Below are 26,324 nucleotides of genomic sequence, written 5' to 3' on the forward strand. Positions count from 1 at the left end.
TTACCTGAAGTTGTAGAGCCTTGAAACTGTAGAGTGGGAAGGGACCTTAGCAATCGTCCAATCCCATCCCTTCTTGTACACATTAAAAAGACTGTCCTGAGTTAAATGTCTTCCCTAAAGTTGCCGAGCTATTTTTTGCTGTTTTCTTTTGAGTGTTGAAAGAAGAAGAGGTTTGGAGTATCCACTTAAATACCTATGTCTAGGGAACAGAACAAAGTAGGAACTTGTGAGTGAGGGCTGACTATTCCTAAATACAAGTCATATATCATTCATTCATCCAGTCGTTCAAACATTATATGCCATATTCTGCACATGTAATGCTGGGAAATAGATAAAGATGAGATAAACAGAAAATGTTCCTGCCCTTAAGAAGGTTTTATTCCAGTAGAGGAGTTAGACAATAAGACAAACTAATAACAAGATTGTTTTCAAAGAGTAATAAGTGCCTGGGGAAAGGGTGAGCCACTGAAAATCTAATGATAAAACCTCATAACGGTGCTTTGCTTGGCAGGCTACTCTTTAGTATGTGATCATCTATTGCTGATTTTTTTCCATGAAAACTTCTCTTTGCAATCATGTATCTTATTTTTTCTTATTGCCACTAAAATATAAGGATGGCTAAAAATTAGAATCTGTCAATTTTAACATTTCTATAAAGGCAACATCTAAACAATGTTTTTAAGATAAATATTGAAGGTTATCTACTCACTTCTAAGGAAACAACCAAATGACTACTCAATTTTTTTCTTTTCATCCAGATATTATGGCATTGGTTAGAAACAAATATATACCTGTCATTATTTTACCATTTCAATGTGGGCAAACTAGTCTTCCTTTTATAAAATCACCCCTTTTTGGTATATTGCCCCCAAACTGGGTTCTCCCTAGAGATAGGATGGATTTTATTTCCATTAAAGTATTACAGACAAGTTTAATTTGTTCTTCTACATAAATAAATATAAACATAACTGTCTTGGGAGCCCCAGGAGGAAGGTCATGTTGCAGTCAGAGGCTTTGCATCACAATATACTTGGAGGCCAATACCAGTGCATTTATGATGGAAGTTACTTCAATTGCTAAACACACTCATGCAGAAACACGTGTGTGCATACACACACACACACATCCAACACCACACCCCACATAGAGGGGACACAGGAACTACAGGCGTCAAAAGGAATAAAATGGACAATATTTGAAAAAATAAACTTGAAAGTTCAGAATGTATAGATGTGGATTCAGTTAGGATACAGAGAAGTGGGGGGAGGTACACAGCCTGGAACTGGGCTTAAAGATACATGCCTTTTTACTCAAATAAATGAAAAGGTATGATAAAAGCAAGGAGAAATCTTTGAGGTGAGGAAGGTTTTGTGCAGAAGAGATAAACATGGTTGCTATCACACTTTTGCAGGTAACAATCATCCTTTAAAGTGCACTCTCGGAAGACGTTTTGATGATGCAGAGGTCCACGTTTTTCCCATTCCATTTTTATGTTGCTAGAAAGACTCTGTTAAAAGCATTTCAGGTCCACACTTACAAAGGCACAGTAGGTACTGATATCAGCGTAATCAATCACTGTCAGTAGCAAGGTGGCCTCTGAGAGTATGGTTTTTTGTTTTTGTTTTTTCTTATAGCATATACACCTGTTCCCTAATTACCTCAGAGGACAAGTTGATAAACTGAGCTGTTTGACTTTCACCGCACTTTGAAGGTCTCGTAGCCAAGAAAGATTGAAGGGTGACCACGTTAGTATCTCATGTATTGCTCCTACCTCAAAGAGTATGCGTGAAAAATAGAAGAATTTCAATTTCATGGAGTATTTCTATTTTTCATTTTAATCTGACATTAGGTTAACCTGAACATCTTAAGTGAATTTCTAAAAGTTTGTAAGTACCAAAGTACCAATTTCATAATTCCAAAAAAGAAACATGCATTTTTCCTCTTTTAGAAACAGTTGTCCAACTCTTACATATTTTGCATAGAATTATATTAAAGGCAAGTTCAGCAAGAGAAAAAAAAGAAGTGAGGCTTTTTCTGTTAGAAATTAGAAAATACGATAATTTTTCTACCATCCCCCTGAACGCTGGGAAAGTATGGCCGGTTTTTAGATCTTATAATGCCTGATACATAGTAAGCACTTAGTGAATTTTGTTGAAAGAATTATAATGAATATATTTCTGAAATAATTTGAGGATTCTTGCCTTTAAAAGCCTACTTTCAGCATAGTAGATTTGTTAAAAGGTATATATTCAGTACATAAGCAGGTCACACATTTTTTTTCCAAGTTACTTTACAGTATATCACAGCTGTGTGGTGGGAGTGGCAATGACCCAGGATTTCAGAGACCTTGGCTCTATACCAGGCACCAACAGTAAATGGCTTGAGAAAGTGACTTAACTCTGCCGAGTTTCAGTTTCCACATAAGTGAAGTGGTTAGTTTGGAGCAGGTTACTTCTGGTAGTCTGTGCAGCTTCAAAATTCTACAATTGAATGGCTCAAATTAAGGAAAATTGAATCTAAATTTAACAAACACTGACATAGTGCCTACTATGTGCCAGGTAATATTATAAGTGCTTTACACACTATGTAGTCATATAATAATAATAATTAAGCATATACTATGTATGGGGTAGTATTTCCTACACTGTAAAGTATAAGCAAATGATAGTTGCTATTAAAATGACAGTAATTTTATTAAAGTTCAATATAGTACAAATCATTAAAAAAGCAGAGTAGAAATAAAATAATACTTGGAATTCAAAATAATATAAGAATAAAGTAGTTATCCCATTTAAACCACTAAGTAAACTTTAGATGGCTGAAATAAGTGATCTAATTTTTATTTGACTTAAGAGAATACACTAGCTGTGACACTTGACTTCACATTGCTCTCACTGCAAATCATTTGGCTTTCATAGGCTTGAATGTTCACACATATTAAATCATATAGAAGAAAACTTTTATGAAACAAATATTCTACCAATAATACATCTTAATATAGTATTCATTATAAATGTTTCAAGTGCACAATTTGTTTTAGAAAAATAAGCTAGAAACCAATGTATGATCACAGAAAACAGCAGAGCTTCTGGATATCAAAGGCATATTTGAGAAATGCAGTGGGCACATGGCTGCCTGTAAGCTTAGAACAGTAAGTAATACAATGGAAGAAATTTTGATTGGGAAGATACTAACAGGCTACAGTTCCTAGGCTTCATAATGGTCCAGATCTCAAGCTAAATGGCTAAAAATGGATGGAAATTTGGCAAGTCCAGCAATTTCCACGTCTGGACATGCTGCGTGGGCCCTTGTCCTATTACTTTGACAACTGCCGAGACCCCAAGCATTTTCATCACCTCCCTGTACTTCCTCTGCTCTTACTCATCCTTTATGGCCAAACTCGGGCACCACTTCCTGTAAGAAGCTTTTCCTGAGGCAACTCCTCCCTGCTCCCCTCAAATGGCCCCTGCCCACACAGAGGGTTGATTAAGGCCCCACCTCTATGCTTCTATAAAACCTGGTATGAATCTCTAACATAGTTTGATTATTCAGGCTACTAGGTCGTATTACACTATTGGCCCATAGTCTTTCTCATTAAGTAAACTGTGAGCTCCTTGAGAACAAGAACTATGTTTAATTCATTGTTGGATCACCAGAGCCTTGGATAGTGGTTGACACAAATGTCCCACTTAAGAATTGTTTGTTAAATGAATGAATGGATGGGTGGATGACAGCAATAGCTATTATTCACTAATAAAATAATTTGAACCATTGGCTCTCCTTTGTGCGTTATAATTATAATTGGTTGGAAACTGTGATGAGAATTGACTGTGTCCAAAGGAGGCAGTAGGGTGAGGGATGTATTTCTTGCACATTTGAGGAGTATCTTCATAATCAACAATTTGGTTTGGTTCATCCTCCCCCACTTACTCTGAGAATAGTAGATAAATTGTGGGAAAATAAAACATCATTTAAAAAAAATCTATTCAACGGAGATTTACTGAGCATCTACTATCCAAAGTGGTATGTGTCCTAGGCAGACCCAGATTCTATCCTCAAGGAGACCATAGTTTAGATATTTAAGAAAGGAAGAAAGTGACACATGACATCAAAGAGACCAATGTTTACTAAAATGAAAAAACATGTAATAAGGGTCATACAAAGGTCAGAGATGTCAGAGATAAATGGCTGGATTCACAAGAAGCCCCTACCAGGCAGGAGACCTAGGTTGGATCATCATGGCTCAAAACCTGCTCTAAGTTGTAAAGGTCTTGGGCCCAGAGATGGTCGGGTCCAAGGAAATTGGCCTACACACACACACACCAAGCTTACTGGAACTTGGAAGACCAAAAGGCCAATGACAAGGCCAACTGGAAAGTTAATGAGGGCTTAAACATGGATTCAGAGTAAAGGGAGCTGGATGTAATGGGAGATGCTTCAGCCACACAATGCAAGTGCACAAGCCTGACCTCACATGCAAACCTTCTCTCCAGGAATCAAAGACTAGATCCAGTATTTCCCTCTCTTGGACAGTACAGGATAAATATAGGACCTGGTGGATACAGGTATATGCCATACATAGTAACCATTATAGGATTTCAGAGGATTAAAAGATGACATTCAGTCATAGAGATTCTTTATGGAAGAAGCGGTATGTCAACAGTGTCTTTTAAGATTGCTTAGAGTTTGCAACTGTGAATTGGGGAAAAACATTCTAAACAGAGGGGAGAGCACGAGCAAAGAAAGCGAGTGGTTCATTTTTTGCTGGACACAGGGTATGTGATGGAGGATAGTAGAATATTATGAAGGAAAGCTGGAAACGGGTCATGGACAGGCTTGAAAGCTAGTTATGAAGTTAAATGTTATTCTTTGAGCAGTGGGGAGTCATAGTAGAGAAGAAACACTGTACGCCAGGAAAATGAATTTGGCTACAGTGTGTGAGCTGGCTTGAAGGAGGGAATCCCAGATACAGAGACCATTGGGAAGCTTCGGAATCTACATGGGAGGACTGAAGCTAGGACAATAGCAATGTAGATGGAGCAGAGAGAGTCTGAAGGGTACTAATCAGGAAGTGCCATGGTTTTTTCCAAATACACACATATACTCATTCCAAAGAAAATATAAAATATATAATTTAAAACCAAATCTGTCCTAATTTCTGTGAAATTCTCCACTTATAAAGGACAGAAGACTGAAAAATCATCCAGGGAATTCCCTGGTGGTTCAGTGGTTAGGACTCGGCGCTTTCACTGCTGTGGCCCGGGTTCAGTCCCTGGTCGGGGAACTAAGATCCCACAAACCATGTGATGCGGCCAAAAAACCCAAAAATCATCCATCCATTTAGCCAATTTGATTGATTTGGGATGGTCTAAGTATCAAATATGATAAAAATGGGATTTTCAACACATCAACACAGTGGGTATGTATACCTAAGGGACAGTCTAAGGGAAAAGAAAAAAATATCCTACGTAAGTGAATTTTCTTTTCTCCTGAAATGTCCAGGTGATTTCTCCAGATAGACACTCTTTTGAACACTTTCTAACATTAGCTAACCCAACTAACAGGAATGCTGCAGAAAACAGAAACAGGAACTTTGTGAGAAGTTTGATTACCTGTATGGCATCTTGGAGGAGAGGAAGAACGAAATGACCCAAGTCATCACCCGAACCCAAGAGGAGAAGCTGGAACATGTCCGTGCTCTCATCAAAAAGTATTCTGACCATTTGGAGAACGTGTCAAAGTTGGTTGAGTCAGGAATACAGTTCATGGATGAGCCAGAAATGGCAGTGTTTCTGCAGGTAAGTATCCCTTTGGCCCCTGAGGAAACAAACCAAGACGGTGGGGAGATGATCCTGAATAGTTATCACATTTTCGTTATTTTCTGTACATCTCATTTTGATCTATCTTCTCAACCAAAATATATGTGCTTATATCTCCATCTGTTTAAACTATTTCATAAGCATATATTTAAGGGACCATGGCATTGCTTAAATATGAAAGGGTTCTGATATAAAACAGCAGTTCTTTACAGCATTTAGAAACCAAGCTATGAGATGTTCAGAGTCAGCAAAGGAAAGAATTAAATCTCAACACCGTCTTTGATGAAAAGAATTTAAGTAGGCTTGTCTTTTGTTTGCTTCCACAGAATGCCAAAACCCTGTTACAAAAGTAAGTAGTTTTCATTTCATGAAAAAAAGTATACTTTTCATTTTTACCCAAGGCTATCAAACTTTACACAGTGACAAAAAGTGGCAACTTGTCTTTGTTGCAGAATTTCTGAAGCATCGAAGGCATTTCAGATGGAGAAAATAGAACATGGTTATGAGAACATGAACCACTTTGCAGTCAACCTCAGTAGAGAAGAAAAAATAATACGTGAAATTGATTTTTACAGAGGTTTGTTATTCTTCTGACCATTTGGCCAAAATTGCAGGTGTGTGAAAGCATTAGATGGGTTCAGTGGGAGGAAAGGGGGATTCAGGATCATCTCCTCAACAGATGTCGACAACTTTACAAGGATCATAATCCAACGTGAAGCTCTATTTCATGACAGAATCATATAGTTTTATGACGGTGTTTATTTAGCTTTGCATATCACAGTGCTTATTATAATTCTGGTATTAGGCATTTAACTCTGGGTTGTCAAATATTTAATAATCGATGGTGATGATAATATCTCAACTTCAACCCTACACAAGGTGTGAGCCATAATGATAATATTGTGAAGTGTCATCAGGTGCAAGGTTAAGGATGAGATAAAAATAAAACATAGTAGACGCTTGGATTAGACATTGTAGCACTTTCACTTAAACTTTAGAGGGCAAGAAAAGCAATGGGTCATAGAGTAAGTCACACCTGGAAATAAAACTGAGGCTATGTGATCAGATGCACTCAATGAGTTCTAAACACATCCCTACCATTTGGCCTAGAAATCCCAGGCTTGGAAATTGATCCTGATGAAAGAGTTGAAAAGAGGAGCCCATTTAGATGATGAGATTCCTTGGCTAGACCACTATAATGCCGTAAACTTGTATCAGTGCCCACAGATAGAACTTTAGAAGCAAATCTTCAGGATGAATCTTTTTAAAAAATCCTTAATATCATCTCTCATTAATATTGCCTGGGGAAATATTAAGATCAGTGGGTTAAGAAAAGAGTCGTGGCGTTAACTGTGGCAAACGTCAGCATTCACTGAACAAAGAATGTGATAAATTAAACAGGGCCGGTGTTTTCTGACATAGGGAAGAGAGTTGTGTTTCCATTTAATTTGACAGAGATAAATAAGTGACAGTCCCAGCCCTCCGGGAGCTTGCAAATGTGACAGAGCATGATAAAAATGGGGACAGCCTCTGGGGGTCAGGTGGATGGTGCCCGGGGGTGAGGACCGCGCTCTGTACTGGCGAGGGGAACAAGGAGGATGGTGATGATTGGAACCACTCTCACAGTTGTCCACATTTAATTAGAAGCGCAAGCCCCCCTGTGGCGTACTCGGGCCACAGTTAAGTGTCTGATGGACAGGATTTCCCCAGCCCTGACCTTAATCTGAGCTATAAATACTGGCCAGTAGTGTTTTTCGTGGCCGCAGTGGTAATCATAACGATATGAAAATGCATTGCCTTACCAGAAGATGAAGATGAAGAAGAAGGAGAAGAAGGAGACGGAGAGGGAGAGGGAGAAGGAGGAGAGGGAGAGGGAGAAGGAGGAGAGGTAGTAGAAGTGGAAGAGGCGGAAAATGTTCAAACAGAGTCATCAGGAGGAGATGGAAGTCCAGAGAAAGGCCTGGAGCCCTCTCCGCCCGCCTCAGAGCTCCAGGCTGCCCCAGAGCCTCCTCCAGCCCTGCCACCCGCTGCCGATGCCCCGGCGACACAGGTAACCGTTCCTGAGCTCCTTCTTACAGGCCACGCACGCGTGCTTCCTTGCTGAACAGCCTGAACAATTATTCTACCTCAAGGAAAGGAAACTCTATGCCAGACACTTGCATGTGGAAGATAAAAGATTTCAGGGCAGTCGCAGTGTCAGGGAGAAAGTCCTCTAGGTGATTCAGCACGTTCTTTGTGGTTATAACTGGTTGGCAAGACTTAGTGTCACATGATTTTCTCACCAATGACACCCTCAAATCTGAGGTACTCTTTGGAGATTGTGTGTGTGTGTGTATTGTGTGTGTGTGTAACATGTTAGTTCACAGAGAGCTGATATCATGAGGATTGAGTACAGATGTAGGATAGAGGTTGACAAATAAAAATGGTTACACTTTCGGAACTTTGAATTTTCTGTAGGTAATAAACGAACTAAACAGAGAACCCATGCTAGTTTATGTCCCTGTTGCTTACCCGGAAACAGAACTATAGCTTTTGTTCCATGGGCAAATAGATGAAGCTTAGTTTTCTGTGTACCTGTCATTTGATGAGATTATGTGTTGACAGAATGGTTTTAAAAAATTTCTTAGGAAATTAGCTCATCCCAGATACTGTACTTGATTGACTGACTTTATGTTTCTAAGATGTCACTGTTTGGTGTTCAAGCCTCTGTACTGACTGCATGACACCTTTAGCGGACAGATCCCAACCTGTTGAGTTTGTGGACAATGAAGACGCATAAAAAAAAAAAAAGTCCTGGTTTCAAAGTGGATTGGAATTATCTATAGCAATAAAACCTCAGAGAGGGAACTCAGAGATGGAATTATATCCTATGCTCTGTCTCCGTAGAAAACTGGGCTAAAATACTATTTATAGTTCCTAGAATCTTGAAATTCTGGGTATACCAATTGCAGTGAAATCGAAAGGGGTATGGTAACTAAGTGAGAGTTGGGTTTGATCAATCAGATCAATTTTTGGTTTTAGAAAAGAGGTTTTGGGGGCCCACATATAATATAAGAAAAAAATTAATGCTGGTCAATAATTTGCCCTTTCTCCCACATCTGATATTTTATAAGCAACCTTTGTTTTAGGCTTCTGCTGTCTGCCTGCCCAGGCCACCATCTAGCGAAAGACAAGCCCAGAAAAGAAGAGGGGGCACATGCAGATGCCGAGACAGAGGGCCGCTGGCTGCATTCTTGCCCTTAGTGCTTGCGGAGGGTGGGGTGAGCTGAAACCTGCATTAGATCTGGCACTGCGCAGAGACCTATCAGTTTTCAAACCGCAAGGGAACTAAAATCGACTGCCTTTTTTTTTTCTTCTTCTTCTTCCTTTTTTTTTTTTTTTTTTTTTTTACTTTTGAATGCATCTGTCCTATGAAGGGGGAGGTGGTACCCACTGGCTCTCAGCAGACCACAGAGTCTGAAACTCCAGTCCCTGCAGCAACGGACACTGCGGATCCCTTGTTTTACCCTAGTTGGTATAAAGGCCAAACGCGGAAAACCACCACCAACCCACCTCCCACCCCAGGGAGCGAAGGTCTGGGGCACGTAGGGCCTTCAGGTTCTGAGGATCTGAATGTGCGGAAGGCAGAAGGGGCAGAAGCCGCAGCCAGTGAGAGGGCAGCAGTGAGTGGTAAGGAAACTAGCTCACCCGCGGCTACTTCTCAGGTTAGTGTCGATGCTCCGGTGTCTGAATGCTACCCCCCCCCCCCATGCCGCCCGGGGTCCAGCCGGGATGACGGCAAGAAGGAAGGGCTTCCAGAGGGGCAGAGAGAACCCAGGGCCTTGGGCAAAACAGAGGCAACTCACGCCCCCGTGTTGGCTTGTTTCTCTAAGCCTTACATGAAACACAAGAAACACAAATTTGACTTCACTCTGCCCATGCGTGGCGACCTCACAGCTGGCTTCCCAGGGGAGGGGTGCAAGCGAGCCTGGCCCTTAGGCCTACAGGTGAAAGCTGCTCCGTCTGCAGTGGCTGGCTGGTGTCCCTAGCTCCCTTTGCAAAGGCCACTTGACCTTGCTCGGCCTCTTCTGCATCCTCCTTGAGCTTCCGAAGACTAATCACCTGCTTTTGTGTCGTTCCCAACAACCCCTGGGGAACACGTTTGAATTGAGTTCTGTGTCCACTCTGGAAAAATAACCTGATTCATGGGTTCTGGGAGTGTGCCGGTGACAGCTGGGCAAAGATAGTCTTGGCTTAATTAAACTGGTGCTTCCTAAGCATGTGCCCCTGGGAGCAGAAAAGCACAGGTTTTCTTCCTTTAGAATTTTTTAAAGGGTCATTAAATACCTCTTTTTTTCTTTTTATAATGCAAGTGTGAAGTCCACATCTTCTTCCTAACACTGGGTTAGATGTTTGCATGGCTCAAAGATTCCATAGAAGAAATCTTGCACAATTTCTTCACACGGAAGAATGTTCATGGTTACCCCATACCCATGAGTATTCTTACATGACGTGTGCGTGTGAGTGTTGCCCAGACACGGAGCTGGCAGAGAAATATGCTCGAGTTCTGTGCTCCTGGGTCATCAGGTGATTAGGAACAACAAATAGCATATTTTTCAGAAATCATAAAATTACTCTCTTGACTGTTATCTGCTCAAGTGAACCTCGATTTCCATGAGGTAATAAATGGAAATGATTTTTGGAAAATTCAAAGATGAACATGCTTTTGTGCCATGTATTTATTTTCACAGATGAAAAATGACAAAAATAAATGTTTGGTGTAAGGAAACCTTTTGTGGTTGTTTTTAGGTTAAAAAAAATGGAGTAGAAAGTTTTCTAGAAAATTGATGGGAACTTTATTTCTAGGAAGTCTGTGGGATTCCTTACGTATTTAGTGGAGGTTGAGTCAGGAGGAACTGCTTTCTGAAAACAGTGATACAATGATAACCCGAAATAGGAGAGCGCTCCAAACGAAACGGAAAACTCTATCTAAGTGATGCTGAAAAATATTATTTGTGATAATATCAGTGAAGCTTTCTTCTTGTTCTCTCACAGGAGTTAGCAATCTGCCTAGCACTTTCGGCTTTTCTTGTACTTCACTACATCTGGCGTCAGATTCAGTGCTTGATTTTTACTTTAATGGGTAGGAAATATTTTCTTTTCCCTTGACTAACATCTCGTGTAGCTCTTCCGTAATGTTCCTCTTCCGTAGGCCCAGGGATGGATCTCTCCCCAACTCTGAGGCTCAGCCGCCTAAAAAGAACCAAGTTCTTAGACAGTACTCGTGGCCTTAAGGCACCTTCCTGAGGAGAATCTCTCCATCATCTAATCCTGCATGGAGGGGGACCCTGACTCAGAACAGAGACTCCGTGGGCAATTATTCAGTAATCCAGTGGGAGTGGACCCTCCAGGATAGCCATTAGGGGAGGCCAGTTTCAAAAGATGTCCATAATGCTGCGAGGACGCACTGCTCTTAAAGCCGATCGAGGACCAGCAAAGGCCTGATTCAGGAATACGCAGGGTTTCCATTCGATTGTGTAGCAGCATTTCATCTGCCTCACCAGAGAGGAGCCCAGGAGGTGGCCAGGTAACTGCATTGATGGGCAGGTGGACCAGGTGACTTCTAGTTCTTTCTGAACCCTCAGACTCTACAGTGTCTCTCCTGGGAGAGGGGAGCCCTGAGAGAAGGGTGCCATGGGGACAGCAACATCAGGGACATTTCAGCCAGGTGAGATCTGAATGCATAAGGAGCCAGAAGGCCAATGTTCATCTACTGGCCATAAAGAATCAGAACCAAAGAAAAGTCACAAAGCCAGCAAACAGCATATTATTTTTGATATACTTTGATATACTCATGGTCAAGCCTATTCTTGATTACTGTTAGGAGGTTTGCTTAGGGACTGACATCTTACTCCTTTTGCAGCCTTTTGAAAATTATCAGCTTAATGAATCATATTTAAAGATTCAAACCCCGCGTGCTTTTGAGTAAATGACCTTGCTGGACCCGAGACCCAGCTCCCTGTGCCTGTAGCTCAGAAGTGATCCGGGGCGACTGGTGCTGAAAGGACTCAGCTATTTCTGGCTTGCTGACTTTTCCCTGGTTGACATTGACTCCTCTGGAAGCTCCAGTCATAGCTCCTTTCTGCCTCATTAGCTGCCTGCTCAGCAATGGCAGTAGGCTCTCCATGGGTCCCTGTCTTGTCTATAACCATGTGTGAGTAGGACCTGCCCCAGTGTCTAATAGTCAGCTGGAAACCTGTGTGCCCTAGAATGTTCTGAGTGTCCTTATTGTTCGCTCAGGTGCATAACTCCTCCTCCTGTCATTATTTGCGGTGAAAAGCAGGGGAGGAAGTATTGGCCATGGACTCAGTGGGGCAAATGGGGAGAGAGAAAACTCCATGCATAATTGGAATATCCTGAATAACTGGATCTGAATAATTGTCTGAGGAGTTCAGTTTATATTCTGAGAATTCAGGTTTGGGGCTTTGTTGCCATATATCCGTGTAATGCTTCCCTGAGGCTGCAGGGGGAGAGTCATGCTTCTTGTCTGCCATCCACTGAGCCCATGTCATGGATGCTGTCATTCACATGCCTGTCATGAGGCTGAGGCAGGTGGGGCGGGGTGGGTAGGGTGAACTGACCTTCTTATTTCAAAGAACCTTGCTTGTGTCATTCCTGGGGTTTGAGAAAGGGCCTTTCACGTAGCGAAGGAAACCTATTCATATGCAGGACCACTCTTTGATCCCTGCCTGAAAGAGGGTATGGACAGATGGACAGAGATGTCACCACAGCATCAGATCCCCACCTCTGTGAAGGTTTCGCAGGCCTGATTCACCTTCACTACCTCAGAACCCAACTCACGAGATTAATATTTGTCCAATGCAATGTTAGCTTGTTAGAATTTCACACTTCATCATTAGTCTTCCCCTGAACATTTAGGATGTGACACAAAAGTTCTCCTTGATTCACTGGTAGTCTTACCTCTCTTAACAATACGGTCCCGTGCCAGGAAGCGAGGTTGCCTTAGAATTTCAGAAGCATCTAAGGATCTTGCTGATCTGTAAACTCACTTCAGCCCCATCAGTGGAACTGCAAACCTTTTAAGAAGGCAAATGTTTCCAGGTGCTTTCCTCATGGCCATTCACACAGTGAAGCCTGCCCTTGCTTTTGCTGCCTTTGATTTCTGATGCTGTATTAACTCTACTTTATCACATACCTTCTCTCTTCACCTAATTACGTAGGCAGATTATGCATCAGAAATTGGCCATGGCAAAAAAACAGACGTTGACTCTGCACCGGTGGTGAACCGGGATTCTGCTTTTTGTTAGATCAGAGGTACATGTTGCCTTCCCCACCTTCATTCTCGAAGAAAAACTAATTTCTCAACAAGGTTTGGATTTAGCCCTATATCACACTGTGCAAAGCCCATATACATGAACTGTTTTTGGTTTGTTTTTTTTTTTGGCCGCACTGCAAGGCATGTGGGATCTTTGTTCCCCCAATCAGGAGACTAGGAATCAAACCCGTGCCCCCTGCAGTAGAAGTGTGGAGTCTTAACCACTGGACCACCAGGGAAATCCCATGAACTGGTCTTTAGCTGCAAAATGGCTCTCTAAGTTCCCACCCTTCTAGACCAGGCCTGCTGTATGCTCAGTCAATGCAAAGAGAGTTTGGAGGAAATAGCATTTGATCTACTTCATGTGTTAATTTTAAAATTTATTTTTTAAAAAATTGCACCACGCCCTAGTCAACCTCAGAAGACAGAGCAATAATAAGATGGGGAGCACACAGTGATGAGGCCGGCCGCCCTTGGAAAGCAGTCTCTGCGAGCCCCATCTCCTGGGTGATTTCCTTGTCCAACCTGCTTCCTCTGCTGCCCTTCTCTTCCTACCTACTTACATGCAAATCACACCCAAGTGTTAACACAGGGACCACGTCCACCCCCATGGATAACTGGGTATTTTATTGGGCATATGTGTGGCAATTAGATTTTTCCAGAAGTGGGAGCAGCAACAATTGAAAGCCCCTCCGTGTTCCCCTTCCTCCCTTCCCAGTGAGGCTTAGTGGCTTTGGTTGGAAGAATTTATTCAAACCATTTGATGAGAGCTGTACAGGGAACAGGGATTTCCAGAGAAATGTCTCCCTATTTGGTAGATTAAATTGGCAGCTGCCCTGGCTGACATTTGCTCTGGACCACGGCAGCTGCCTCAAGGTCGGAGGACCCCAGCCCCACTTCCACCACACACACACACACACACACACACACACACACACACACCCCTGCAGAAAGCCAGTTGCTTTGGAGATGGGGTTGTTGACATTAAAATCTCTGCCACATCTACCTCTGTAAAGAACCACAGCTTATCTAGTTCACCAGAGCATGAAGCTGTAACTGTCAGAGACCCTAAAAGCTTTCACCATATCGTAGCTATTTGTAGTTGCAAGGATAGAATATCCACTTTCCACATTCCATTCTTCAAGTCTGAAAGTACAAACAAGTTGGATAGAAACTCTGCTAAGGCTTGGGGCTCAGGAAAGATCAATGAAATCAAGAGACAGGACTTCGGTTCCTGTCCTGTTCCTTCTGCATCAGACTCTGGACATTTAATTTCTTTGAGCCTTAGTTTTCTCATGAGGAAAAGAAGCAACTACTCGATGAAAGGATTCATCTACTTACACAACATTAGAGAGTGAAAAATCTAGTACTAAGAATTTTATAAATTGTTTCAGGATGTTTTAATTGGGAGGGGTATGGACTTCGGCCTGACACAAATCATTCTGGGCGACAATAATAATAATAGATTTTCAGTGAAATAGATAGCCCATTGCATTTCTCAAAATGTATTTCTTGCCTTGAGGCTCTTACATAAATCCCTAATTCCCAAACTGTTTCCAAATCTCCTCCTAGGCACCCATTTAGCTGAATGTTTACACAGCTGTGATTACCCTTATAGATGCCATAAACTCCACAAAGTTCATGTCTGAAGTCCACCTAAAGGTACTTAGGCCTCATTGCCCAGTAGAGCAAAGACTTAGAATGTACACAGTAAAGGTAGTCACGGACTATTAGATGAATGAAGAGATGACAGATGATGTGAATTTTTAAATTTACCTATTCTAAGTGTACGGGTCAAGAAATTTTGACAACTATGTAGCATTGTGTAGCCACTATCACAGTAAAGCTATAGAGTATTTCTATCACTCCAAAAAGTTCCCTCACGTGCCTTTGCAGTTAATCTCCTTCCTGCATCCCAGCTGCTGTTTTGCTTGTCATTATAGTTTTGCCAGTTCTAGAAGATTGTATAAGTGAAACATCCAATATATAGACTTCTGTGACTGGCTTTTTTCACTTTGCATAACGCTCTTGAGTCACCCATTCGGTTGCATGTATCAGTAGCTTGTTTCTTTTTATTCCTGAGTAGTATTTCATTGTATGGAGATCTTCCAGATTGCTTTCTGTTTGATTTCTGGTTTGATTCCATTGTGGAGAGAGAATATTTGTTACATGATTCCCATCCTTTTAAATGTATTAAGATCTGTTTTATGGCCCCAAATATGAGCTAACTTGGTGAATGTTCCATGTGCAGTTGAGAACCTTGTATTTTCTGTTGTTGTTGGGTGGAGTGTTCTATAAATGTCCACCAGGTCAGAGAGTGTTGTTCAGGTTCGGTTCACTCTATCCTCACTGATTTCCTGCTTACTTGTTTTATCAATTGCTGAGAGGGGAATTTTGAGATCTATGACTCTCATTGTGGATTTGTCTATTTATCCTTGCAGTTCTATCAGCTTTGCCTCATGTATTTTGAAACTCTGTTTAGGTGCCTATATTAGCATTGTTATATTTTCTTGAAGAATCTATCCCAAGATAAGTGTTAACAAAAAATAACTCTTTTTGTGTCTGCCTGCTTGAATGGATACAGAGAGGTCCTCGCTCTCAGAGATCAATACTATTTTTTAGGGTTGGGTAGAGAAGTCAGAGGGCCGATGGGGAGAGCCTGGAGGAGGAAGATGCTGACAATCCCTAAGACGTTCCAGACGGCTGGCCACGGAGGACCTCACGGCCTAAACCCAACACACCGGTCCCCCCTTCCTTCCACAGCCACGCACAGGGCCAGGCATCGCAAGGGCCGCGATGGCTGAGCTGCCTGATGCTTTTAAGTGACAAGGCTGAACTTTACAGTCTGATGATTAGTTTTCACCGGTCTGTGGGGACCTATTTTTAGTTTAGATGTAAATTGCTTTATGAGCTAATACGTCTGTACATTTTAATGACATGCCTCTGCCCCAATTCCCTCCTTGTCCTGGCTACACCCCTTTCCATGGAACTGCAGAGGCCACCCTGTCGTGGGCCAGGGACTTCCAACCCTGGGCTTGTCCTCTTGGCTGAGAAGGTCCAAGGTTCCCAACCCAGGTGTTGACAAGAAGGTGCAGATGGTCCTTCCTCCTGTCCTGAGTGTTCCCAGATGCTTCCTATCGAATATATCATGAGCTCAGAGACAGAACATCTGGGACAATGTGGGTTACCCACACCTTTGGGCTCTTCACTCTAAAATAGCAAAAGGGATATGTGGAGTCCAGTGCGGGAAGTATCTCCAAGGAAAACCAGCCCATGGCCATCTTAGTCCCCAACCCAGGTTCTATAAATGTTGTCCTGTGAGATTATAAACGTGCTCCCAGGGGAAAATAAAAAAACATTTCTTAGAAGGAAGGCAGGAAGGAAGGCAGAAAGGAGGAAAGAAAGACACATGGCACTAGCCAAGATTCTTAAAGCCCAGGGTTTATTTCCTAGAGTCTCAGAAACCAATACATGTGTCCCCAGACCTGAGATCTTATCAAATTTCTCATTAATCCAAGACTCAGTCCCCTTGAAAATATTAATATTTTCTTAAACTGGGATGAACAATAGCCAACGTTCCAAGGAAAAGCAGGTGTGTGGAGCCCTGGGTCCCCACGAGCTGTCACACACAAAAAGATAAAATAATTTTCATGCAAATAACCTTTGAGACCAAATCATTCACTCCAATCTTAAGGGCAAATATCAACTCCAGCTGCCACTAGGGACTGAGAGGTGAGAGATGCCTGAGGCCATTGGTCCAGAAAGCTTCTCTTCTGAGCAAGATTAATTTCACAAGGTATCACAGAACGTTTTAAAGAATAAAGCAGGAGACCAAGAATATGATTTCCCATTAGTGTGACTATAGGTCCTATGTTCTTTGAAATGATTTATTTAATTTTCCAAAACAAACTGAAATGAATGAAAATTTAACTATGTTCTCTAAATTTAATTGAGGGATTCAGGGTGTCAAATTATTTTCAAATAGAAACCCCTACTGAGAGCAATTGCTTGTGTTTTACAAATTAGGAGATTCAAGCTTATGAATCGAATTGCTGATAAGCCAGGCACCCTGACTATGCTGGAATTTCACTTGGTAAAAATAGAGAGACAACCAATCAGCACTCAGGACTAGCCTACATTTACTGCATAACATTATCCAGCACTTAATAGTCCCGGAAATTATAAGAAGTTCTGATAATGAAATGCAGGCATTTTTACATAGAAAAAATTTTGGAGTAAGGTTTTTATTTAAAGAAGTCAGTTTTAATGAGACTATTATATGAATATTATTAATGCTTTTTCATTTGTATCCTGCAACTGCAATTTTCTCTTTCTGGGTTTTTTTTTTTTTTTCCTCCTGGGAAAGTGACATCCTAATAACTGTCAATTTGGGGACTTTTCTAGAAGAGCCAAAAAAAAAAAAAATTCTATACTGCAACTGTAGGCTATATTTCTCAGGATCAAATAGCTTCCTTAGTAAAAGTCACTTTAATAGGAAGCTAAAATGGATGTATTTGTTTTAAAGAGGGAAATTTAATGTAAATTGTGTGTGAGCAGCGTAATGAATTCATTTCCCCTGGCAACCTGCGCCTACAGCTCTACGATTCCTGAAAACAGTAACGCAGGCACTGGGGAGAGCTCTCTGGGGGAGTTGTTATGACACAGCTAGTTGGGTTTTGCTTCCCGTATTTTTTAAATGTTTATTATTCTGATTCTAAGACTCTTGCTAGTGTTGTACATCCTGTGGATTTTTTTCTGCCTTTATTTATGTATCTCAGTGATTTCCAGGCCTTTTCCCCACTACAACCAACAAAGCAAAGAAGGAATCCACCATCGTGAGAAACCAGTGCCACGTGGTAATGACTGTAACTAATGTGCAAGGTCTTTCACAGAGATTCTCTCATTTAAACCTCCCAACAACCCTGCACAGTAAGAATTGTTAAACTCCCTCATTTTTTAGTGGAGGATTATAGGGGATGAGTGACCTGCTCCAAATCACGGAGCAGCTGGGAGCTTGGTGCTCGGTGACCCCTTGTCCACCACCACGGAGTGTGTGCATGCAGTAGGATGGAGGCCATGCCCACATCTAGGAAAAGTGGGTGAACCCCCACTTTACCTGGGTTGACGTGATTGAGGCAAAAATAGTGTGACCGAGGGTTCTCTGCATTGACTCACCACTCATGACACACGGGCATAGAGAGGTCGGTTCTCGGCCTCCACCGCCTGCAGTGATGTGCGCATACACTGCAAATGAGTGCACCAGTCCTTCGGCTGCACCCCACGCTGCTGACCCACCTGCCTCCCTGTCTCTGACTTCCTGGGGTGGAGTCAGCCTGTCCCCTGAGTCTCACATGCTCAGCAGCACTCGCTGCCTCTTTTCTCCTTGGCTTTATGGTCTCAGCATAACCCATAGAGTTACTTTGAGCCAATTCCTCAACCATCCCATGTTTTCTTGTCCATGAATTGGGCATAGCAATACCAGCAGCCTCCCACAGCTCTTGAAAACCTGTTTGCCTGTTTCCCTCACACAAGGCAAAGAAGTCCCGTTTGTGAGGAATTAAAGATCTAATTAGCATCCTTTGTAATTCAGCTCTCCGTTCAGAAAGGCTGAGAACACACACACCCTGTGCTGGACACACAATGTCGGGTCCATGCCTGAGAAGAAAGCTGCCTGTAAGTTTTTGCAGAACTGTGATATCAGCAATTTCACTTCTCCTTCCTGCTCCCCACCGACCCCATCAATTCCTAGACACCATGTTTGAAACAGACCAAAGAGAGTACACCACACATCTTCCTCCAGGTTAAGAAACAGTGAGTGAGTTTAATTTCTTCTCGTTTCATAGTCCTGGTTTCTGATCTTCCCTAACTTAGCAAGAGGGAGACAGCTCATGGCAACGAAGCCCCGAGATCAACTCCCTTCATCCATCCCTTCCATCCCTCAGTGTGCAGAACTGTAAATTCTCCCAAGGGAAAAAAAGGCTCTTTAGTGAATGTTTTCCTTCCAGGGCTCATTTGGTGGGGCGAGGGGTACCTCTTTTCACCTTCCTCTAGCATCTGTGGAGCGCGTGCTGTATTGTCACAGCTCTGTGCTGCATTCCTAACATACCTTGATTGCTCTGCCACTGAGCAGAGTTGACTGCATTCCTGTGAAAGAATTGCCCATGATGGACCTGCCCAGCCGAGTTTCCAGGGCTTAGACCCTTGGCTGTGAGTCACCGACCATGCCCCAGTCACTTCTCAGGCATTGACGACTGGCCCAGGGTCTTGGCTGTACTCTCTTTTCCAGTCTGGAATCCATAATGCTTAAGCTCTCCAGGGGCCTGAGGTTCAGGAATGCTAAGCAGGGAGCAGGCCAATGCTTGGGTTGAATCTTTCTGAATAAACGTTCTACCCTTGACCTCGGCATTCCTCCTCACACCTGTTTCCAGCATCTGGCTCTGATTCTCTGACCCAGCCCAGCAGGTGCAGGACAGACACGGGTGGTCGCCCACTCAGTGGCCTCAAGTCTAGCCTTACCCTTCTCACCCACATTCCTTTAAGTCAAATGGCTTTCACTGTAGATGCTCAAGCCTTCTTTTGGATTGACCTAGAAAGACTGGCATTTAACATGCATGGTAACCAGATCCTTCCATCAGGTTAAATTTGTGATTGGCATTCACGGCAGCAGAGAGGAGGGCGAGGCCCAGGTGTGGGGCTGGACACAGTTTCCTCACTGCCCCCGGCACCTCCTTCCGTGCTGGGCATGTGGCGGACATGTCCACAACAGCACGGCCCTCAGGGTAAGGCAGGGCCATTTCTAGGTAAAATGGTATCTGGCAGGGGTGGACCTGGAGCCATCAGCGTCCATTAATGTCTCAGTTGCAATTCAGTTTATCCAATCAGTTACTATCACTTGGATAAGCCTGAGGGAATGGAACGCAGGACAGTTACGTTGTAACGGATCAGAATCGTGGGTGGTGTACACGATGCTCATTTGGGGAAGGGCTGAGGCTGGCACCTTACGGAGGCCCTGGGAAGCTTAGAGGCAGCCTGCGGGCACCGGTTACTCATTAGAATGACCTGGCACAGCTCACTCGTTTATTCCGGGCTCGCAAAAAATAATTCCTCTCATAAATGTGGCTACACTGTCTTCTGCCAGAGTGAATATCAGGAAAGCGTCTGTTTCGTTTTGTTCAGTCAGTGAATCAAGTGGGCCAAGCCGCATTTAGGTAAAGGGGGCTACTGGTGTCGACCCCGAGCCCAAACAAGAGCATTTCCTCCAAAACGGCACCCAGTTGTATCCCCAGCGCTAAGTGTCCAGGGACACATTTGGCCTCAGTGAAACGCCGAAGGCAGTTTCACGCTTTGTCAAGAATATTGCCACAAGAAGCGTGTTGGCTTTTTTACAAAATTCATCCCATTTAGCATAAAAATCAAGCCAAAGACTCCACTGAGTATTATCCTCTCTTTTCTTTGACACCTTCCTACTAAAAACTAACCTTCTGTTAAGAGCAACAAGCTTGTGTGCCTTTACAGACCAAGAAGGTAAGATTAATGAAAAAGCAGGTGAGGTGAAAGAAAAAATGTTGATAGAAGCACAAATATAATACATGATATTGTTTGCTTTCCTCTTAACTTACTTTGAGCATAGCAACTGTACAAGCACAGTGATAAATGGCCGCTGAAAACAGCCTTGCAGCGGGGGAGGCAAAAGGGAGTGGTGAGCACTGTGGGAAACTCTGCGGGAGAGTGCATCCCAGCCCAACGGGACCGTGCTGCTCAGCCCTTCCTGCAGGTTCTGGGTTGCTAAATTTCTGCTTTGCCAAGAGGACCTGCTAATCCAGATTTTAATGGGAAATCTCCTAATTAAAAATATTGTTTTAATTGTGGTTAAAAACACATAACATAAAAATGACCGTCTTAACCACCATTTTTAAGTGTTCAGTTCAGTAGCATTGAGTAAATTCCCACTATTATGCAACCAATCTCCAGAACTTTTTCATCTTGCAAAACTGAAACTCTATACCCATTAAGCAATATCTTCCCATTGCCCCCTCCCCCTAACCCCTGGCAATCACCATTCTACTTTCTGTTTCTATGAATTTGATGACTTTAGATACCTCATGTAAGTGGGATTGTAGTGAATTTGTCTTTTAGTGACTGGCTTATTTCACTTAGCATAATGTCCTCAAGGTTCATCCATGTTGTAGCATGTGTCAGAATTTCCTTCCTTTTTTCAGACTGAGTAATATCCCATTATATGCATATGCCACATTTTGTTTATCTATTTACCCATTGACGGATACTTGGGTTGCTTTCACCTATTGTGAATAGCGCCACTGTAAACATGGGTGTACAAATACCTGTGTGAGTTCCTATTTTCAATTCTTACTGAATTTCAGAATCATACGGTAGTTCTATGTTTAGTTTTTTGAGGAATCACTATGCTATTTTACACTGGTTTACATTCCCACCAACAGTGCACAAGAGTTTCTATTTCTTCACACCCTTGCTCCTAATTTTTTAATGTTTGCAGCTAATTCAAGCCTTTTTCAAAATGCCATGCACAGTTCAGGCCAAGCAAACACTGGCCATAACCTGGAACTGCCCTATACACAGAGAAAGATATCCACAAGCCTCTGGCGGAATTCATGCTCCTTTATCCCCATCAGCAAGAAATGGTACTTGATGACGTAACAAGGATGATGCGTACACATCACTCAGCCCTGAGCAGAAGCACGTCTCACCACCCTGCTCTTCAGGGCAGGGAAAAGATAGCCTAGTACCATAATCTGACATTAATTTTTTTCCCTTTCAAACGGCATTTGATAGTAACAGGAAATAAATCAAAGGAAAATAAAAGATTTTGTGTTTCTGAGTGAGTCTGGTTCATGAATACCCAGAATTTCTGGTCAAGTTCACGTGAGAAAAATGGTCTTTCCTTTAAGCAAAGGTATATCATTCCCTTCGGCTAGTCTTCTGTGGATCTTGACTGAACTGGGTCTCCCAGTTGAGATGGAAAATTCCGCCTCCCTGTTCCATTTCCAGGTTTTATTTTATGACTAAAACTCACATTTCTCAACTTATCTGAAGCCCCATGCTGATAGAGCAGTGTTAAATGATGGTTGTTAAGTTTGTTCATTTGTTACCTGAGGAAAATGTGTAAAATATAGAAATAATATCAGACTAACAATCCTTTCTTCCCCTTGTCATACACCTCAGAATAAACTGGAATGCAGGGCAAACTCAAAAGCAGGTAGAGGAGATCAGTGCTTATCATTCTCTGTCCTTTGTTCAGCTTCAATGAGACATCATTATTCCCAAGAAATAGCACTTCCTGTGATGAAGGAGAGCCAGCATTTGGAAAACTATTTAAAGGAATACATATATACATTTCTCTTGGGGAAGGCTGTAGGGAAAATATCTGCTTATGATTGAATGGGCTGTGCTTATAGAGAGATTTCTAAATTTTTAACTCCTTCTCCCTTTATGAGAGAGCCATATATAAAGTCGGGCCACGTGGAGGTACACTGGACTGGGTGATGAGTAACCGTGATTACAGCATGCCAAAGGAACTAAACTTATACGTGACTCCCAGTTCTGGAAAGATGAGCATCACAAATACAACTGTCTTTCTTTACTGGGGCGTCTTGGCTGTTGTATATCGCTCCTCACAAACAGTCCCCAGGTGTTTCTGTGTGGCAGAGGAGCCTCTTTGCTAATATGAGAAGAAAAGGAAGGAAGGAAGGGAGGGAAGGAAGGGAGGGAGGGAGGAAGGAAGGAAAGAGGGAGGGAGGAAGGAAGGGAGGGAGGAAGGAAGGGAGGAAGGGAGGAAAAGGAAAGGAGGGAAGGGAGGAAAAGGAAAGGAGGGAGGGAGGAAACGGACATGTATGAAGCAGTTAATATAAGTGAGTTGTGTGCAAAGTGCTTTAGGTGCATTACTTTATTTATTCAGCCCTTACAACAACCTTGTGAGATAGGGTGTCATCTCTATTTCACAAAAGAGAAAACTAAGGCTCAGAGAGGTTAAGTGACTTGCCCGAGTCATACAGCTAATAAGTTGTTAGTCTGGGATTCAAAACCAGGCTAAGCCTCTTTGCATAAAACTTCCTTGCTGAGATGGTTCGGGGCGGGGTGGTCCTCAAGTTCACATAAATAAGACCAAGGAGACGGTATAATCACCTATAGATACTCAGGATAATCTCCGCTCTTAGCCCCCTGCTCTGGCACCGGCCTTTCTGCTCTGAAAGATAGCATTGGTCCATATTGTTTGGAATATAATAACTGACTAAAAACATGAGAGTGTAAAAGTAGCAAACCCAAACTATTTAATACCAAGTTTTGAAGGCTGTAGGGTATTAACAGCTAAAACATTGAAAATGGAAGATAGATTTTAATCTCGAGTATAAAAAAAACGCACTAAAATATATACAGATTCCAAAAGCAGCCCCAAATGGCTTGCAAGCCACCAGCAGTGTCACAAAGATTCTATTCCTCTGCAGAAAATACCTTACCCAACTCTAGTTTCACCCTTCAGATATTTCAGAACAACTGTCATGGAAGTTTCCTCTAGATTAGAAATTGCCTTCAAGGAAAAGAGGCTACAAAATGAAGCCTGATGGTCTGTTCATCTAGGCAGAATTCACTCTTCACTCATACAGAATGGCTAGAGAAAAGTACTTTACACATTAATGATATGCCTAGATCACCTGGGATTTTTTAGGATTCGTGAGAGTAAGGTGACTATGATGGAAAAGAGAAGAGTTCAGCATGCATACATAGGCACAGGGTTCTGTCAGGATGATGTTAATTCCATATCAACTTCAAGGACATTGAGGTGGCTAACCCATTACCAACAGAATCTAATAACAGCCTTTTAAAAAAAGCCCGGTCACACTCGATGTCTCAACTATTCCTTTATAGAAATCTACCTGCTTTAGTTTTATTCTACTGTGGCTAATATGATTCCATGGCCCTTCTTAACTTTCTATCAGGGAACAACATGGCAGGGGGAAGGATAATCCTAAAGCCATAAGGACTTGGGAAAATTTTAGTGAGCTTGAAACATCAGCACCCGGTATATACTTAGGGTAAAATCTGGTAAAGTGCAGGACAAGCACTCATTTGTCTCTTGAAACTAGTTTGAGTGGCAACAAAACAACACACTTATCAAAGTTCTGCTTTGCCTGTGCCAGGTATTGTCCATTCATACAGCAGCTTCATAACATCACCCAGGGATTCTGGGTTGAATGCATGTGCCTACCTCATTGCTTTGGCATCAGTGGCATTCTAATCCCATGTGATAACTTTACCAGTGAAGTCGTCAGAATGTTAGTCTGTGTTTGGTAGTTCTCTGAGGAAGTTCTCTGTTTGTCATGGTACCTTCAATGTAAGCAGTCTGAATTTTTACTTCAAGTCGCATTTCAGCAAGACTTCTTTATGATTGTCCCTCCCTCATTCCACTGAGTGATTATTTTTTAAACTCAAGGCATCATAAGTAAATTTCACTTATGAGATTAGATAGATCAATGACTTCAAAATCATAACTTGTATCTGTCTGGTATCTATAAAAGATATCTCTTTAGAAATGTCTATGTAATTAGATTTTATTGCTTGGAGAAAAAAGTCCTTTTATTCATGATTTGCTCAAAACTAAGCTTGCAGTTTTGCAAAAATTACATATATATATATATATATTTTCTTCATATGCTGGTAGAAATTCTTACTTTAGCAGTGGAGAGATTATAGTATGTCATGTGATGTAGTGAAGTCATTTAAATCAGGATTTTATTTATTTTGCAGACTTTTCTAAACCCAAATTCCTACTAGTTTTAATGTTATTTTCATCTCAGTGAATCATGTACAAGTGGACTTTAAAAACAAGTAGAATAGCCTGTACTGTTTCCCGAGGGGCATGCGTTACTGCTGCCCCTTTTTAGATCACGAGTGTGAATGCCTTTCATGGCTCTTGGCCATAGCCAAGATAACCTGAGCTTGCTTTCCATTCCTAATAATAATTATGTCCTATATAATTATTATTATCCTTTCCCCTCAATAGAAAAGTGACTGGACCAACTCAAAAAGGACTGGCCTCTTTTTCCTCTGATGCAGATTTTCTTCCGTTGCAGACTGGATTTGAGGACCCTCCCCTCCAGGGACAGGCTGCAGCTTCAGGGAGCGGGAATGGAGCTGATTCTGAGCCAGCTCGCCACGTCTTCTCCTTTTCCTGGTTGAACTCCCTGAATGAATGATGTTCATTCCAACTGCTGCACCTCTGTCTGCCTGGCTGAGATTCACACAGGCAGCAGGGAACCTAGATGAAACTAATATTATGCAGATGATGAAAGGGACCTCTGAACGGGATTTCTACCAAAAATACCCTTTAATTCCAGATGACTTAGCTAACACATTGAGGGAAAACAATGCTTTGAGAAAACAGTTGCAGAAAGCATTGGGAAAAAAGGAACTTGATCTTACGCAAATCTTTTATTGTGTGGGAAACATTATGAAGGGTTTGTAGGTGTGGTATGTGTGTGTGTGTTTCAGTAACAAGTGGCAGGTGTTTAAAAATGTGGGCACTGCACTCTCGTCTCTAATACGCACTGTCTTGTGTTATGATATCATAGTAGCTCTTATTCTCTTTCCTCTTTAACAATGCAGGTGGTCAGTGAAATTCAGTGTTAATTCAGAAGTGACTGATTTATCAATATATGGACAAAAGGTAAATCATTGACCAAAGATATGAGATGCTTCACAAAGCTTTCCTCTTTTCCACCATAGATGTCGCTGAATGGATATCCAGAAATGTTCTTTGACTCTGGTGACACTTTCATAGTCCAGAAGGCTAAAGGACAAGGACATTTCTTGTGACATTTTTCTAATCTTAGTTTTAGATATGCAGATATCAGGCACTTTAACTAAAAAAGACTTTTCAACAGGAACTGGCTATTTTCTTATGTATCCACTGAGGCACCAATCTGCTGAACTGTAGAATAACTGCATGTATTTAAATATATATATACACACACAATACACATTATACATGTACAAATATATATATATATGTATTTAAATCATGCTTTATTTGTTCCACCATAATTTTGCCTCCTTCGAAACATAAGTTTTAACTTTACTCTGTATGAACTCTTAAATAAATGCTGTTTTTAACGACTTAGTCTTACAATGATTTATTATGTTTCATATCATCTTAT

The 26,324-nt window shown here is 41.9% G+C and overlaps 1 protein-coding gene across 6 annotated transcripts in view; it reads left to right on the forward strand.

Annotated features, from left to right (window-relative positions):
* The window catches only part of TRIM55 (tripartite motif containing 55), a 41,860-nt gene extending 16,122 nt beyond the window's left edge, over nucleotides 1-25,738 (forward strand). Inside the window, exons 5-11 of one of the 6 annotated variants that reach the window (XM_082433652.1) lie at nucleotides 5,565-5,798; nucleotides 6,146-6,168; nucleotides 6,272-6,396; nucleotides 7,625-7,869; nucleotides 9,236-9,488; nucleotides 10,854-10,941; nucleotides 25,242-25,738. In XM_082433652.1, coding sequence (XP_082289778.1) covers nucleotides 5,565-5,798; nucleotides 6,146-6,168; nucleotides 6,272-6,396; nucleotides 7,625-7,869; nucleotides 9,236-9,488; nucleotides 10,854-10,941; nucleotides 25,242-25,347 — 1,074 coding nt within the window. In that variant the 3' untranslated portion in view covers nucleotides 25,348-25,738. The other 5 variants (XM_082433649.1, XM_082433648.1, XM_082433647.1 and 2 more) reach the window with 5 other exon arrangements.
* Nucleotides 25,739-26,324: the final 586 nt, after the last annotated feature.

This window comes from Balaenoptera physalus (assembly GCF_965194825.1).
Source record: "Balaenoptera physalus genome assembly, chromosome: 17".
Classification (NCBI taxonomy): Eukaryota; Metazoa; Chordata; class Mammalia; order Artiodactyla; family Balaenopteridae; genus Balaenoptera; species Balaenoptera physalus.